The sequence below is a fragment of the Lissotriton vulgaris genome, chromosome 11, assembly GCF_964263255.1.
Source record: "Lissotriton vulgaris chromosome 11, aLisVul1.2, whole genome shotgun sequence".
Taxonomy (NCBI): domain Eukaryota; kingdom Metazoa; phylum Chordata; class Amphibia; order Caudata; family Salamandridae; genus Lissotriton; species Lissotriton vulgaris.
In genome coordinates this window covers 752,107,360-752,126,580 of record NC_141699.1, presented here as the reverse complement: position 1 = coordinate 752,126,580, position 19,221 = coordinate 752,107,360, and the positions used below count along the sequence as shown (strand labels likewise).

Here is a 19,221-nt window from a genome sequence, read left to right as displayed (position 1 = left end):
AGACGCCAACCATATACATTTAAAAGGTAAAAGAACCGTGCCAGCAAAGTAGTGCCTTGTGGGCGTGTCTGCGTTGTTCTGTGGACGTGTACTGGGGGTGTGACAAACGCTGGGGGCATGTGGTACGTACCGCCCTTCATGCCATGTCTCAAATTGTGTGCTAATCCCACCCTGCTCCCTTTAAATACCCCTGCACCCCATAATCATAATCCACCCTTACTCCTTAAAATATCCCAACATCCTTAAACACTAACCCATCTTAACCCTATAAATGTACCCTGTACCCCAAAACCCAAACCTATCCCTAAACCCTAAAAATACACCTGTACCCCAAAACCCAAACCTAGCCCTGAACCCTATAAATACCCCTGTACCTTAAAACCCATACCTACCCCTGAACCCTAAAAATACCCCTGTAACCCAAAACTAGCCCTGATCCCTAAAAATACCCCTGTACCCCAAAACCCAAACCTAGCCCTGAACACTTAAAATACCCCTGTACCCCAAAACCAAACCTATTCCTAAACCCTAAAAATACCCCTGTACCCCAAAACCCAAACCTAGCCCTGAACCCTATAAATACCCCTGTACCTCAAACCCCAAACCTACCACTGAACCCTAAAAATACCCCTGTACCCCAAAACCCAAACCTAGCCCTGATCCCTAAAAATACCACTGTACCACAAAACCCAAACCTAGCCCTGATCCCTAAAAATACCACTGTACCACAAAACCCAAACCTACCACTGAACCCTAAAATACCCCTGTACCCCAAAACCCAAACCTAGCCCTGAACCCTCAAAATTCCTCTGTACCACAAAACCCAAACCTACCCCTGAACCCTAAAAATACCCCTGTACCCCAAAACCTAGCCCTGAACCTTTAAAATACCCCTGTACCCCAAAACCCAAACCTACCCTGAACCCTGAAAATACCCCTATACCACAAAACCCAAACCTAGCCCTGAACACGAAAAATACCCCTGTACCCCAAACCCCATACCTATCCCTAAACCCTAAAACTACCCCTGTACCCCATAACCCAAAACTATATCTGAACCCTTAAAATGCCCAAACACCCCAAAACATATACCTCAGTACCCCAAAACATATACCCCTATACCCATACTTACCTTATCCAAACATAAAAAAGAATCCATGCTTTTACCATTCATGCATTTACAACGAATTTCGTTGTAAACGTATGCATGGTAAAAGCATATAAAATGTAATGCCATGCGTTATAATGGCATTGCGGAGTCATGGTACTTTCGTAATGAAAGTATGCGGAGTGATGGTATGCGGACAGAAAGTTGCAGAATAATGGGTGTTTACCCTCCCCCGATAAGTACATTGGTGGCACGGCGGCCCACATCTCCAGCAACATACTCATATTTTTTCACCACCCATTTGAAAAATGCAAAGGTCTCTCTCGTTGATAGCCAGCACCGACATACACTTTAAGACACAAGTTCTAGAATTGCGAACTTTAGAGCTGGGGAGCTCTACATCCTGTGATTCCAGGCAAATCGATTTGTCTCCCCGTGCCTACCACAAATGAATGTGTTCTTCTGTAATGTAAATTGTGCTCATGCCATGTTGTCGAGTTCGCGCTATATAATATTGCAAGGAAAAATAAAGTAGGAAAACTTGAGTTCACACACTACTGAACGCGCACTCTTAAGTGCATCAGCAGTGCACTGTGATTCGAAGCGTTTCACAGGCCTGTCACAGATAAGAAATGCTATCAAAACGAAATTCTACAAAACAATATACTACTGGCCGGCAGCAATTCATACCCGGACAACGTCAGGACGGGCTGCTAGTTTTTTTATACAGTTTTAAATAGCACGATCTTGATCCAGAAGGATTTCAGAGCCCTTTACAAATATAGGGAAAGGTAACAATCAAAAACATAGGTCTAACATGGGGAGTGTAATAGGCATTGAATCAAATGGTGCACACTTAACAGCTCATTTATAAATCCTAAGTGAACGAGGACTGGGCTATATGATGGAGCGTAGTGATAGAAGGTGGATAAGTGAAATACTCATATACAGGAATAATAACCAATACCATAATAATAATCTAAACATAAGTCAAATGGGGCGTCTAATAGGCATTGAATCAAGTGGTGAACGTCTAATAGATCCTTTATACACCTGGTTGAACGAAGAATATATCTGCTATTTACTCTTTTGGTGCTTGTAATCCCGTTCATCTGCTTCATTCTAATGATTATGGCAGCACATGTATTTTATACAAGAATAACATTTGTTCAATACATTTATTGAAAACGTCCCACTGTGTATTCTCTTTATATTTTCTTTGAGAACAAGAGTGCATGAGTGACTGAGCGAAAAAGGATCTAGATCGTTTTCCTCAATCCCAGAGGGGTCAGGGTTGTCATATTCAGTGGTTGCCAGAAACAATTCACAACCATGTCATTGCAGAATTGCTTACATTGTTAGTTATTGTTGCTGACACTTCTCAAACAGGCTCATATGGCACACATACGCTTAATGTGTGCAGTTTGTCAATTAATTCCCCTTTATAGGTCTCGACCTGCCAATGCGCTTGTGCATTGCAGCTGTCGAGACATATAGAGGTGCACCAGGAAAGCTTACCAAGGGGGATTTGGCAGGCGGATTACGCACAGTGCATGTGCTCCGTGCACGCGCCTGCCATTTGCTCCCCGAGCCTCGGCATCAGACTTCAAAGGAATCCCTTCCGCTCCCCTGCCCTCCCCCGCCACACCAGCCACGTCACAAACCACCATTTGTTTGTGCCTCGCATCATCGCATCAGACCCGCCACAGCAATGCCGAGAGCTTCAGACTTCAAGGGAATGCTCTCCCCCGCCCTCCTCTGTGCAATGCCAGAGCTTGTACTTCGAGGGGCATGACATTTGTTAATACCTCTCTCTGCCTCACGGTTGTCTATCACCAGCTGTCTCTATCACTTTCCCCACACCTGTCTCATTCTGTCTCTTGGTTATTTCTCATTTGTCTCTACATGACTTCTCGCATACTGTGGTACTCTCTCATAGCAGGTCTTCCATTCTCTCTGACTCTCGGCTGTCCCTCAGTCACTTGTCTTTTGTGTGTCTATCACCTATCCTTCTAACCTGTCTCGCTGTCTCATCTGTCTATATTTCTCCCACCTGTCACCACATACTCTTTAGTCCCACTCGTCTGTCTCTCGATCTCTCCCGTCTCTGTGGTGTCGTATTCCTGCTCTTCCTTACATTATTTTCCCTTCATCCTTTTCCCCTCTACCACATCTCCCTCGACCCCTACCCTCGGTTGTATTTCTTGTTAATACCTTCTTCTCAGTGCACTGGTATAATGTGCCCTCTTAATGCCAAAGTTTCTCCGTCTTAAATAAACGCACTTCTTTGTAACTTTAAAGAGACTTTATCATGTGTAAGTGATGATTGTTGTACGATTTACAAAGCAAATATGTTCAGGGCTCGGCTCCTGCACAGACTTTAAGACCGAGCCAGACCCCTGGCTCAGCTCTCCTGTTAGATCGTTGCTCTTGTTTCTGGAATTGTCTTGGTTTGCAGTAGATGGATGGCAGGTTCGGTGATGCTTATCATGCCCTCTGCTTTCGATGCCATTTCGAACTGACCCTAATGCCAGGTAGAAGGAAGGGTGTTTGACCTCTATTCAAAGTGTCTCAGTGAAACTCCTGCGCTTCCTTTGAACATACGGTGCAGATTCGGAAATAAAATGCCAGTGCAATGCTCCCTACAAACATGACAAATAGGGTAAAAAAAGCGACATCAAAGAGTGGAGCAGGGAAAACTCATCTGCATCGAGATTATGCAGCTCAGAGCTTACCTAAAAGTGGTCACAGTAGAAGGGCAACATCCATGATGAATCACCCGAAGGTAAATACTACAGGGTCTTGAAAAAATATAATTACATGAGCAGTAAGAGAAGCCCACGAGGCACAGACAACCCACACCAAAAAAGCCAGTTTGGATGGAGTTGATGCAAGGAGGGTTTTTGTGTGTACAAATATATATATATATATATATATATATAACAATCCCTGCTTTCTGTCGCCTGGAGCCCAGTCCCGGATACCATCGGCGAAGAAGAGAGGAGACCCAATTGCAGGTGAGCAGTGTTTATTCAATAAGGAAAACGGCACACCTCAGCATAACGTTTCGGCCTTCCCAGAGGCCTTAGTCACATGACGCATGCAAGGGAGGAGGCAAAATTTAAAGTGCAAATGCCAATTAAGATGTGAAACCATTGGTTGAATATGGTCACGTGTAAGGTGCTCTCGATAATAGACACAGAAAACATTTTAGCGTTTGCTGCTACTTACATCACAGGATAATCCCTTATGTAATTTAAAATGAAACTTTACAAAACGTACATGGTGTCAACAAAGTGCAAATGCAAAGTGCCATCAACCTTCTACATTACAAAAGTTCTCATCATGGGATAATCCCTTAAAAGGTTTGGAAGAAGTGCAGACTCGACAGTGTGCAAAAAGTCAGATAAAGTGCAAATAGTGTCATGTAAACAACATGGGATTTTCAATAAATAACAATTATATTCATCATCAACATCACAATGTTAAAATCAGAATACAAAAATATAAAACCCATATATATACACATTAATAGTTGATATATATACACTCATTATACACTATATACACTGGATGAGAAATCAGGTAATCCATACATTTGGATGCATAAATGCATTAACTGGTCCCTGAGATCGCAACATCCTGACTCAAATATAAATATTGCACATGCCCGCAGTAAAACTGTGTACCAAAGGAGATAGAGAAGAGAGGAGACATCCTCTTTCAGTGACGTCTAAGAATATTGCAGCCTCTCTTCTCATTCAACTATGTTGAGATATGCACCCATTGTTGACAATCATAAATTGGCATTGAACGTGAGAGTGAAAAGTGTGAATCAACTTTTTTTGTCATTTTTAGTTTTTTTGTGTTATTACCTTAGATTCTTTTTCTCATTCTGATACTGCTTAGCGTTTGATAAACAGTCATGTAGCCTAAGCCTAGGCTACATTTCACACATGGGCCATTAGCAACCCTAGACATGTACAGGACAAAAGATAAGTTGGCAGTATCATACTACTATGTCCTGTTACGCTCCAGGACAACCAAGCACAGTAAATAAGTCAGCCGACTGAGTTGAAAACAGGTCTTATACACTTGTCATTAATGGTTAGGCCAATGGGTGGGGGATCCAGAACAGGAAATTCAATCTTACTGATAGATCAGAGACAGGTGTAAAAGTCTTCCGTTGAGTTCAACCCCCCCGGGGCTCTGCTATCCACTTCCAGTATGTACCTGATTTCCAACCTCCTGAGGGCTCCCTCCCTATCTCCTCCTCTTCTCAGCGGGCCCACGCTATCTATAGCATAGTAGCGTAAAAGGGTGCTATCATTGTTGTGGTGCTCCTTGAAATGGCGGGCCACCGGATATGCCGGGTCACTGGTATTGATGGCCCTTATGTGCTGGAGTATCCTCTTGTGCACCTGCAGCTTGGTACTACCCACATACCGCAGGGCACACGGACACTCCAGCACATAAACCACAAATTCACTTTTGCAAGTCAGTTGTTTCTTGATCTTGCGTGCACTGGGGGTGAACGGGACTGCATATTCTGTTTTGTTGAGCCCATGTTGGCACGCTTTACAGGAAGAACACTTCCTGAAGCCTTTGCTTTTATCCAGCCAGTTCTTGCTGGATAAGACCTCCGGGCTAGATTTAACCAATGCATCCTGCATCGAATACGCTTTTCTATAGGTGATTGATGGTGTAACTGGAATTTTGTCACCTATGATGGGGTCACATTTAATCAACCCCCAGTGTCTGGAAATGATCTTACTAAGCACCCTATGTTGCCTGTTGTAGGCCCAGATCAGTCTGACTGTCTGATCTTGGGAGGTGGTTGGCTCTGTAGTGACCTTACGTTGTAAGGTTTCGCTACGTGACAAAGCATTGGCCTTAGCAATGGCCTTGTCAATCAGCCCAGAATTGTACCCCCTTGCCAAAAATCTAGTCCTGCTAGCCTGCTGAGCTAGATGACATTGAGCTTCAGTGCTACTCAGCCGTCTGATACGCAACATCTCCCCATAGGGGATGCTGCGTATGAGATATATATATACAGACTACAGCGTGAATTGTGCAGTATCCATCCGAAGGAAATAATTGTCTGACACTACAAGTCCCAACGAACCTTGCGAACATGCATATGAGCATTTAATTGGGGGCGTGTCAGAACCAGCACTTACCGGACTGTCGAGCCTCTGAGGAAAGAGCTAAAGCTCTGAAACGCGTCAGGCTAAATCGACACGAGGGGCTGTTAACTTTGATCGGAATGCCATCTCCTGCCTGTACCTAATAAACGGCTTCATGCAGTTATTTGTCTGAGTGCATCCCTGCCTGATGGGCAACTCTGGAGCTTATATATATATATATATATATATATATATATATCAAACTCGACCCGAAGGTATATTGGAGGCTTCACATGGGCACCAGTTACACTACACAAGCACACGTCCATTTTATTGTAGGCGTGGGAATATTACATGATTTGCCTACAATTACAAGATGTTGGGGTGACACCGAGACTCAAACGTGGTTCCCCAGCTCTAAAGTGTGCAGCTCTGGCCGTTAGGACACATCCCTATTATCAGGCTTTGCACAGTCTCAGTTGGATGCATTGAAGCATTGTGAGGGATCTGTTTTGGGCATTAACCTCAGTGGCTGATATCGGCATCAGCTGCAGTAATTGAAATAGGTTTTTAAACAGTACACTATCTCCTCCTCTTTATGACCTTCTCGGCCGTGCTGTGTCTGACAGCGTTAGCTCAAATAGGAGCTCGTTACAACACACCCGGTAAAAACTGATACTGCAGGTACGGGATTGTTTATACATCTTGGTTTAAGTGGGATTAGAAAGTGGGAGTCTCAAAGAGGGGGAAGGGGGTCGGAGAAGCTTTACTAGGAATCAATCTCAATCAATCAGTCTTTATCTTTATTCGGTTTCTTGCAGAACAAAAACCATAAAGGCGCACACAATGAAAGGGGTCTCGAATGGGGGTGTGGTCATCGAATCTTTACTAGGAATCATTTCCAAGAGGCACTGCCTATGTATGCAAGGGCACGCAGGAACAAATAAACCAGCAACTACAAAGATTTTGTAGTGAATGTTTAGAATTGGAAGTGTTTTTATTCTGAAAACTAGCAGCCCGCCCCAGCGTTGCCTGGGGCAGAAGGGGGCTGGGGGCTGCATTTTTACCCCGGGGCAGAAGGTGGCTGGGGCAGCATGTTCTCCGACTCCCCTTCCTTTCATCTCCTCCACTTCACCGTCCCCCTCAGACACACACAACCACGCACTTAGTTGTAAGCACTACATTTTCTTTTCCTTTGGACCTGTCCATGTTTCGACAGCTGTGGACCTCCTTCACACACTTTCCTTCAATTACAATGGGCACATATTTCACCTATGCTCTGTGCACTATGCAAAGAGGCCAAGGATTGCATGTGCACTAAGGTGACTACTGACAAGCACTCTGAGAAATTCCCATTGTCTTCAGCCTCAGCCCAAGCCCCAGAGCTCTCACTTGTGCCCTGACATTAACACCCACTCACAACTTGAACTCACGCAGACTCCTGTTTTTTTTTTCGCGGCAAAAACCCCCCACGAAGGTTGACCTGAAAACGTGACTGCACACATTAATTAATAAGGCAACTCGGAGATTACGCATTCTTGCTTTATAGGCAGTTAAATTCCTTGTGTTTCTGCTTGCATTGTCTGTCGTAGCTACAATTTTTGGTTGGTTTCTGACTTCACAGTTCCCGTTGTTTTCCTTGTATTTTATAGTTTTTGTTCCCCATCGACCTTCTTGTTTTACAAGTCATTAGTGTCCGGAAGGTTAATCCAGTTGGTCCAATTGAAGGAAGTTAAGGCCACAGCTCGTACACTGCAGACAAAGCCTTGAGCTGGCTACATTGTGTCCTGACAACATAGTTTTTACTGTCGCCACCTCAATATTTTGACCCCTGTGTACCTCCTCACAGAATTACAATTGCAACGGGAATTCCCGCCCATTGCTCTGTGCACCATGGAAAGAGGCCAATCATTGGATGGCCACGTATTCCGAACACCTTTTGAAGTCACTGACCATCACTGTGTTAAACTCACTTCTTTCAGCCTCCCCTCCAGAGCTCTCAATTGTGCCCGCTATAAACACCTACTCAAGAGTAAATGTTTCATGGAAAAATAAAGAAACACAGCACCCTGGAAATAGTTTACTTAATCTTGCATTTCCTAAGAATGTTAAACAGGAAATAGAAACAAGAACTAAAATACTGGCATGGATTACTTACATTTTTTTAAATGAATTATTTAGAACTCAATCAGTGTTTTTAGCCAGTGTAGTTAATGACCTGAATATAGGGCCCAATGGTGACCTTTTTCAATATTAGTTTTTAATTACTACCTAGTGCGAGATTGAGTGCACGCTTCCAGACACACACTCGCACACCACCAGCCGTCAGTGCACTCTTTCACCAGGCATACACAACACCAGCCATCAATGCATGCTTTCACCTGGCACACACACCACCAACTGTCAGTGCACGCTTTCAACAGGCACACACACACCACCAGCCATCAGTGCAAGCTTTCACCAGGCATACACACCACCGGCCGTCGGTGTACACTTTCACCAGGCACGGACTCCATCAGTAGTCAGTGCACACTTTCACCAGGCACACACACCACCAGCCGTCAGTGTACTTTTTCACCAAGCACACACCACCAGCCGTCCGTGCACGCTTTCACCAGGCGCGCACACACACCACCAGCCATCAGTGCACGCTTCCACCAGGCACACACACACCACCAGCCATCAGTGCACACTTTCAACAGGCACACACACATCACCAGCCATCAGTGCACGCTTTCACCAGGCATACACACCATCGGCCGTCAGTGTGCACTTTCACCAGGCACAGACACCATCAGTCGTCACTGCACGCTTTCACCGGGCACAAACACCACCAGCCATCAGTGCACGCTTTCACCGGGCACAAACACCACCAGCCATCAGTGCACGCTTTCACCGGGCACAAACACCACCAGCTGTCAGTGCACGCTTCCACCAGCAACACACCACCAGCCGTCAGTGCACGCTTTCACCAGGCACACACACACCACCAGCCATCAGTGTACGCTCTCAACAGGCACACACACACCAGCCATCCGTGCACGATTTCACCAGGCATACACACCACCGGCCGTCCGTGCACACTTTCACCGGGCACACTTACCATCAGTCATCAGTGCACGCTTTCACCGGGCACAAACACCACCATCCATCAGTGCACGTTTTCACCGGGCACAAACACCACCAGCCGTCAGTGCACGCTTCCACCAGGCACACACCACCAGCCGTCAGTGCACGCTTCCACCAGGCACACACCACCAGCCGTCAGTGCACGCTTTCACCAGGCACACACGCACACCACCAGCCATCAGTGCACGCTTTCACCAGGCACACACCACCAGCCGTCGGTGCACACTTCCACCAGGCACACACACCACCAGCCATCAGTGCACACATCAATTAACGCATCCACAATTAACTATTGTAGCAATCGTAGTATGGCATACTTTACTATTAAACATATTCATCTAAAGTGCAGCATGCCACCATTGCTACAAAAAAAATACACATTTTTTTGGCCTACAATTTATAGACTTTTGTTGCAATTGGTGTTGCAATATTTCACAATGCCAATAGCTCAAACTTAATTAATGCGAGACCTATTGCAATGCTCGTTGAGTTTTAGCATGCACCATTAATCCAATATAAAGAGGTAGTGGAGTTTTCATTATCTTTTTTATGGCGGATGTTTCCTTTAGGATTTGTCTTTTTACACTTACTGGTATGATGCCCAACAAGCTGTGAGACTTACCAAGCTGCACTTCTGGTAATTTTGCTCAAACTGTCCACTAAATCCATCAACTTAAATTTGGAAACATTTATTTTCGAATAATAGCAGCCTCATTAGCCAGGCAGACCTCTTTTAGGTATGATATCTTCCCACATAGCCATATTACCACACGCTGGCCTACATATGCACCCCTTTAGCTTGCTCAGCAATCTGTGGGTTCAAGTGGAGGGGTATTTATAAGATCTAGTGTTGGTAGGGTCAGCAACCCATCGCACCCTGCAGTGGTGGATGAGCAACAACTTGTTGCAGGGTTGGCCCTTGAAGGCCCTACTTACGCAAGCCACCATTATCACAGACTCATCCCTTCAGGGGTGGGGAGCACATATGCAAGATCTCACAGTTCACGTTCTATGGACAGTATATCAGAGACATCTACACATCAATCATCTAGAGCAGTGGTTCCCAAACTTTTCACTCCTGATGACCCCCATTGAGTCACTACTGGAAGTGGGGGACCACGAAGCAATTTGTATGATCTAAATGTCAAACATTAAAACTATGATAAAAAAAGAATAAACACACACGTGTGCACATCAAACAAAGACTAGACTTGAATAACTAAAGATTTTTGTATTTTTATATTAAAAATCTTTGCAAAAATTGAAATCTTAATGAGAAGGTTGGTGCTGCATCTCGCGACTAACTTTTCATTGTTTGGTTTTATTTTGCTGCCCACGGCTCCTGTTCTGCCCAAGGCTGGACTGGAAACCTAAAGTTTGCTCTGGCAAATGTTGTCAGACCAGTCCCTGTACAGTGCACACCAAGTGTAGCGAGTGAACTTGACCACTACAAAGGGGGCTTTAGGGGGCTCTCCCCATGGAAAATATGGGGGAAGATGGTGCATTTTACAACACATTTGACATTATTTATTGAATTGTATTAGCTTTTAAAGAATAGTAAATAATGACCTTACTGTGCACCAGGATACAACAATCTTTTGTCAATCTTCAATGATTGTTAATCTACAATGCTTCCCTCACTACTACCCTCCAACAGTGCCTCTCATCTCTTCGTAGCCCCACTGTCACATGTATTTAATTTATTTTATAGCACCTCTCATACCACTGTAGGGTGTCAGAGCACTTTACATCACAAACATACAGAGACAATGAATCATACATGTGTAGATCAGTGAATAGAAAATGTTACATAAGGCAAAGGGGACTACAAGGTGTAAGATTCACGTGTCATCCATACAGGTAGGCATTGTTCTTGGTCTGGAGAAGCACAAACTCAGGATTCAGAACATAACACAGGTGTTAGCGTTGACTTTAATAATAAGGATGTATTTCTACCCAAAAAAACCTATTTAACAGCATGGGGATAATGGAAAAACTGCGAAAAAGCATAACTTACTAACTTGCACCATGCAGTTAGCATGCAGCTCTTTGGTGGCAGTTCATAGCTCACTGTGCTAGATTACGATTGGAACTTGTGAACTGCACTATAACAAAATAATCTGTGGCAACAGCAGGAACCCACTGCGCTATGCACAATACAGAATACTGACATTCTTCGCAGGAAGCATATTAACAATCTGCGCTTCATTAGATAAGTCAGAGTTTCTACTGGACAAACCCCCATCTTTCTCCAGCAGGTACGTTAATCAACATTTTTCTTGACACTTTTATTGCTGCCCAAAAACTGCTGATTATACAAGGAACTTTGTAGTGCTTTTAAAACTGCTGCCTGCGGACCCCCTGGGAATGTGTCACGGACCCCTGGGGGTCCACGGACCCCAGTTTGAGAACCACTGATCTAGAGCTTCTAGCAATTCAACTGCCTCTCAAAGCTTCTTACAGTCACCTTCGCTAGAATGTAGTACTGATATGCACAGACAATTTGACTGCAAGGCATTATATTAAAAAACTAGAGGGGACACACTCCTCACAGCTGGCCCTCCTATCAGAGCGCATCTGGCACTGGGCAATCTCTCACAAAATCCACCTCCTAGCAGAATACCTATCTGAGGTGGACAACGACTTTGCAGATATGCTCAGCAGGACACATCAGCAGGTACACGAGTGGGAGATCAACCTACCACTGCTCCATTCTTACTTCAAAAGATGGAGAATACCTGACATAGACTTGTTTGCCTCAGCTCCAAATGCCAAGGCTTCACCTACAGGTTCCCGCACCCTCAATTCAAGGGCAGTGCCTTATGGATGAATTGGCCAGGAGTATTTGCCTAAACTTTTTTTCCTCTCCCACTCATTCCATATGTGGGACAGAATTTAACACAAACACCACCAACACTCATCCTATTATCCCCAACATGGTAACGGCATGCATGGATCACAACCCTACTGCAACTATCTGTAGTGCCACACAATAAACTACCTTTGGCCACATCTACTGACGCAGGATTAAGGAAAAGTAGTGCATCCCAATTCCAGGCAGCTAAATCAAGTGAGTTGGCTCTTGAAATCCTAGAATTTGGCCATCTGCAGTTACCAAAAGAATGTATGGACATCCTTAAACAAGCTTGTAAGCCTACAACTAGAGCATTTTATGCTGCAAAATGGAAATGGTTTGTACATTATTGTACACACAAAGAAATCCAACCATTAGCACCTACATTACAAAACCTTTCAGGTTATCTCTTCCGTCTGCAGCAAGCAGGGCTTGCTTCCACATCTATTAGATGACACTTAGCTGCTTTAGCTACCTACATGCAGAACAGGCAACATATGTCCCTGTTTAAAATACCAGTAATCAAAGCATTCATGGAAGGACTCAAGTTATCCCACGTTCAACTCCACCAGCCCCAGCATGGAACCTAAACATTGTCCTTACAAGGCTTATGGGGCCACCATTCGAACCACTTCATTCATGTCTACTCTGATTTCTAACATAGAAAGTTGCCTTCCTAGTGGCAGTCCCTTCTCTCAGAAAAATGTGTGAACTGCAAGCACTTCCGCTGCAGGAACCTTTCTTTAAAGTTTTCCCAACAAAATGAGTTCTACAGACTAATCCAAAATTCCTACCAAAGGTGGTCTCAGTCTTTCACTCAAGTCAGACCATAGAACTACCAGTGTTCTTTCCTAGCCCAGACACAATAACAGAGAAGGCCCTGCCTACATTAGATGTCAGAAGGGCAATCACGTTCCACATTGATAGAACAAACCCTTTAGAAAGATACAACAACTTTTTGTTTCCTTTAACAAGCCTCATCAGGCCGCAACTGTATCCAAGGCAGGAATTGCTTGATGGATAGTTAGATGCATTCAAACCTGTTATCAAAAAGCCAAGAGGGTACTTGCAGTACCACCATGGGCTTATTCCACAACTAAACAGAGAACCACTATGGATTTTTCAGGAACTATCCCATTAGAGAATAATTGCAGAGCAGCAACATGGAATAACCCACATACATTCATATAACACCACTGTGTTGATGTCTTCACAGATCAAGCAAGAGTGAGACAAGCTGTACATAAACTATTTGAAACAAGTTCTTCAACCAGTCGCTAACCACCGCCAAGGGGAGCACTGTTTTACATTCAGTGCAAAGCATATGTATCTACAACCAACATATGCAATGAATGGATTTATTACTTACCCTGTAAGCGTCTATTCGTAGTGTGTAGTACTGTAGATTCATATGCACCCACTCTCCTCCCTGGAGGCTTTTGGTTGCCGTACTTGCTATATATTTAGCACAGTAAATTCCACCATCCCACTTCTACGCATGTTTCTTTATTCTGTCACTGTATTGCTCCTTTTTGAATGCTCACCCTATGATTCAAAAGCAATCTAACAAAGATACACACTGGAGGAGGAGTCGCTATACCTTGTGACTCGAAAACTTCTTCAAAGGAAAACCACTTTTAATTGTCCGAGTCCAACCCTAGATGGCAGTATAATGCTAAGCATATGAATCTACAGCACTTTAGCTGCAAATCGATACTTGCATAGTAAGTAACATATTCCTTTTTCTTCTTGGCCATCTCAAAAACATTCTTATCAAGATCTGGTAAATCCAAGTTCACCCGGGCACCCATGTAATGGATCTTTTTGTAATTAAACTCTAATAGGCAATCCACTCTGAGGAGACAGTCAAAGCCTACCCAGTTGGAATTGGAAAGGTTCTTGTATAGCGCATGGCTACTCGGAAGCATCCCAGCGCTTGAAGAATGATGGAAATGCGGAGTTTAGGAGGGGGAAGACAGATTATGGCCTAGGGTTCAAAACGCCTTCTGTGTGTCTTAGTTGTTGATGGCAGAGAACAGTATGTACCACAAAGTGGATGTCTACCTACAGAATAATCTTCTGAGATTGATTTGTTTTTCTACCTGTAATGCTATCTAATTGATCCTGGTTAACCGTTTTGGTCATTAGTGAAACAAATTAAGTGACAACAGTTTTTAAGATCTTTTTGAGGTTTGGAAAGCAAAAAAACTATTGCTTCTCGCGTAAATACATACAGTATGACTTTCACCAACGCCTCCTTGCAATTCTAGGGCAAACGGTCATACATATTTAGTCAAGAATGCCACCAGTCTATCGATGTGAGGAGATATTTCTTTATACATCGACTTGGTGGCACTCGTGATTTCCTCCAGCGTCCGTGAACAGCCTTCCCTCAATTTCCCTATCTACCAAAGCTCGCAGGTTATCTTCCACCTGGCCACCGTGTGTACTAGCTTCATCCTGCTTAACTGCAGACTAGTTATGAGCCACACTGTATGTTACCAAACAAATTCAAACACTTTCATTATAAAGATTGAAAATCCTCAGATGCTGGGTTTTGTATGTAAACTGTCAGGTCACTCAGCTCTAGGGTTTGGGATTCTCAGAAAGAGGCACGCTGTACAATTCCTTAACATTGGACCCATTTACTGATTAAACAAATACCTCTATTTACTCCAATTTCAAGCCAGTGTAACCAGTGGAGCTTCATATGATAACCTGTTTTATTGATGATCTGAAATTTAAATGCATAAGTTATCTTGACACTACCTTCCCTATGCATGCATACTTTTATCTGTCTGGAGCACTTCACTGTCCTGCGACGCTGCTCCATGAAATACGTTCAATTCGTAAGTATGCTAAACATATGGCAGTGTGATTTTAGTAGTAACCGCTTTATTTTTCTTCACAGGACATTCTTTTTCTAGTTCCTATGCTCCAACACATAATTCTAATAGATGGAACAGGGGTATTATCATTTGATTGTCCAGAGGATGTCACCATTCATACCATGGCTACAATGCAGACGATGGGATCTCGTTTCAGTAAGTATAACATCTAAACACTTTTAATGCTTTTCCCACACAGTATGTTCTTTCTCTGTGCCTCTCTCTCCTCCTTGCTGATCTCTCTCCTGGTGCCTTCTCTTCCCTGCTCCCCATTGCAGCCCCTCTTCCTGGTCCTTGCTGCCAGCGGCAATGAAGACCCTGAGGAAGTTAGTTTGATTCAACATATTTGCTTTCCATAAAGAACTATGCTACTCCCACTGGGGGTAAATATTCAAAACTTGGACCATTATGAAGGCACTCAATACCCAAAAAATAATTGTGATTTGTACTATGTGGGTAAATTAATTGCATAGTAGCCTGTGATAGCAGGCAGCATTCAGTTCAGTATGTTTGAGATTTTCCATAAATGCTTTAGAGATCAGTAGATTAGTGTTAAGAAGGTTTGCATGTTGTGGACAGCACTGAGCTGTGTGAGGCAGCAACAAAGCAGGACACAGGCGAAATGTGTAAGCAAACGGTTACACTTTTGGACAGTAGCAAATGCAAAAGCCAAACATAAGTAACTTGTGTGTTACTCAAACTCCAGTTGAAGTACTCTGAGAAAGTATGCTGATCATGTGATTCCTCTGTACTAGACGCTCTGGAGTTCTTTGTTCATGGCAAAAAGTGTTTTCAATGTGATTGTTTAGGTATGTTCAAAGCAAGTACTTTGTTTGTAATCTCCAAGTCTCTCAATGTTAATACTAATAATATTAACCCATCCAGTCGCCGGCAAGGGATACTCACCCTCCGCAACCACGAGGATTAACCACTCCAAGAGCAGGTGAAGATACATCTCATTTTATTGAGGACGCAGCCCCCCTAGTGCTGGTTTTAGCTAATGCCCCCCCCCTAACACCAGACCAAACTGAAACACCTACGGCGCTAATAAGTAAAGCCCTGCACTGGTTAACGGGCAACATGCGGTTGGCCCCCTGGGGGAAGCAACAACTAGCTAGAGATATTAAATCAGCCAGAAGGGCAGCTTGGATAGGCCCAAACCCTAAAAAATTTAAAGGCGACTGCATTATAATAAATCTTGCAAATTCTGCAGTCTTACCAAACATCCTCCCAAATATTTTACCACCACAACGAAGGAGTGGCATTATCATTCCTCTCACCCTGGAGTTTTTTGGTAAAAAACAAAGGAGTATGACATACCCCAAGCCTGATTATAATCATACCTATATTAGACATACATGGCCAGAGAAAATAAACGGTTGGGGTTTTGATGCACCAGTAAACAACAGGGGTTATAGTAGGGATGGATATGACCAACAACCACGACCATATCATACAGACCCATACTACTTTAATATCCCCACCGCAAACAGGTATGATATCTTCTCTGCAGAGGGAGGGCTGGATGGTGTAGAATGACTATCAGAAGACATAGGCATAGCGGATACGAATCCTTGTGGTACTGTAATCCCCATTATCAACCCCCCTGTTACAGAATGCACGAGTAGAATACAATGTGGAGACCAAAAATGTGCGGAGGGACTCCTTTTGTTATCATGGAATATAGCCGGACTCTCTGATAAAATGCAAGATAAGGACTGGCTATATTTTGTTAAAAAACATCCTATATTATGTTTTCAAGAAACTTGGGTAACAGGGACAAACTTGTACATTGAGGGATACCAGAGCTTTATAATCCCAGCAATACCATCTGCAAGTGGAAGAGCTAAAGGGGGTTTGGCTATTTTCGTTAGTTTGTCGCTTGTATGTCAGAAGATTGAACACAAATCTTGTAACAAAAACATCCAGGTTTTGGAATTTAAAAGAGGTATAATTCATTTTGCGCTGATTAATTTTTATAATTCTGTGAACCAGGCTGGAGATTGCAATATAGAAACCTTACGTGACTTGCTAGGGGCAACTGATAGCTCTTTGCCACGCTCTAAAATATTAGTAGGTGATTTTAACACACATCTTTGTGGGAATCCTAGCGTGGGACCTGTCGGCAATTTGGGATGTAACAGTATGGAAGGAATACACTTTGAACACTCGCGGAGGGGCACAGGGTTAAACGAATTGATGAATGAAAACAATCTGTTTACTGCAATGTCGACTGTGCCAGATCAAACTGTTTTCCCTGTTCCTACCTTTAAAGGCTATGCAACAGGCACTTACATAGATCATATCCTCATTACAGCTGACTTTGTAAACGTCATAGAGGACTTTGGGATCCTCGTGAGTATCTACAGCGATCACAACCCACTATGCATTACACTGGGAATGAATTTATTTGAACAACACATTCCTCGTGAGGATCGTGGTCTTTTAAATTGCATTAATGGGAAGCGTCGCTTAAGATGGGCTATGGTCGATAGTGATCAATTTTATACATCTGTGAGTGCAGTCTGTAGCAAAGAACTAACGATTTGTACATCCCCCACATCTGCTCCCTTGCAAATCCTGACATCCTTTAAGGAGATAGCTAAGAAGGTGGAGTCTCTCTTAACGGTTCCGAATAAGGGGAGGTCAAATTCTAACTGCAATCCCAAATGGTTTGACAGTGTTTGTTCAAAAGTCAGTCGCAAGCTCAAGAAAGCTTTAAATACAAAACCAAGAGACCCATTGATTATCCGGGGTTTGCGATCCGAATACAAGAAAGCTTTGGCTACCCGTAAGGGTGCAGTGAAAAAGAGCGTTTGGGAATCACTCCTAGAGCCCGAGACTTTAAAAAATAGCTCGAAGTTCTGGGAGATAATTAACAAACCTATTTTCGACTGTCCTTCCATCCCAAATGTAGGCACGAATATCTCAGAGGACGAATGGATAGACTATTTTAGCTCCATTTTTATAAATAAGGTCTCACAGACAGAATATAATCCTGGTATAGGCAGTGAAATACCTTTACGTTTCTCAAATGAGGAAATAGTTAAAGGAATTAAAGGTCTGTCAAACAATAAGGCACCGGGCCCCGATGGACTTCCGCCTGATCTTTTCAAGTCACGGGAAGGACTATGGGCGCCGGTACTCACAGCTGCACTTAATGCAGCTGTGCTTTGTGGATGCCCCAAATCATGGGGGGTATCTACAATAGTTCCTATATTCAAGAAGGGAGATCGTAGCAGCCCGGCTTGCTACAGACCGATATCCCTATTAAATTCTGTAGCAAAAGTGATAGGGGGAGTAATTCTGAATAGATTGACTAGTTGGGCAGAAGAAAACCATATAATATCGCCAATCCAGTATGGCTTTAGGCCTGGACACTCTACCATTTCCCAATGTCCGAATTTGTACCTCATAGCCGGGAAGTACACTAAGGCACGAAGAGGAACGATCCATATGGCCTTTATGGATCTCTCTTCGGCCTTTGATTGTGTGAACCGTGGGAAACTTTGGTGCGCCATGGAAAAAATGGGCATCGACAAAAACCTAGTAAATCTGTTAGAGGATATACATTCAGACACCAAAGCGAATGTTAGATATACCCAGGATCTAAAGGTGACTAAAGATTTTGGAGTGTTTCGGGGCGTTCGGCAAGGGTGTATTCTGGCCCCGTTCCTCTTCAATCTATACATTAATGACCTGGAAGAGACCCTCTTAAGCACCAACACAGACTATCCCTACATTGGCCGAAAAGGTCTGCCTGTTTTATTATATGCGGACGACGCAGTCCTTTTATCTAGAACGGCCAATGGACTTCAAATACTATTAGACTCCTTTTATACATTTATGAAATCCAGAGATTTAAGTATCAACAACACCAAATCCTACATAATGAAGATCGGTGAAGGTTTCAAGAAACCTAATCGACTAAATGTAGAAGGAGTGGAAATACCTGTAACGCACACATTCTCCTATCTCGGGGTCCTCTTTGACAGTCAACTTAAATGGGGTCCCGTGATCCAGAAAAAAAAGGGAGACGTTACAAGGGTAAACGCGGCTATATTGGACTTCGCTAAAAAGCTGGGAAATAGTCCAGTCACCGCGCTACTCCAACTA

General features: G+C 43.6%; 1 protein-coding gene across 1 annotated transcript in view; it reads left to right on the top strand.

Moving 5' to 3' along the window:
• The window catches only part of ACSL3 (acyl-CoA synthetase long chain family member 3), a 569,394-nt gene that overhangs the window by 241,615 nt on the left and 308,558 nt on the right, over positions 1-19,221 (top strand). The window contains exon 5 of the mRNA XM_086943874.1: positions 15,129-15,261. Within this exon, the coding sequence (XP_086800000.1) occupies positions 15,129-15,261 (133 nt within the window). The remainder of the gene's footprint in view (positions 1-15,128; positions 15,262-19,221) is intronic.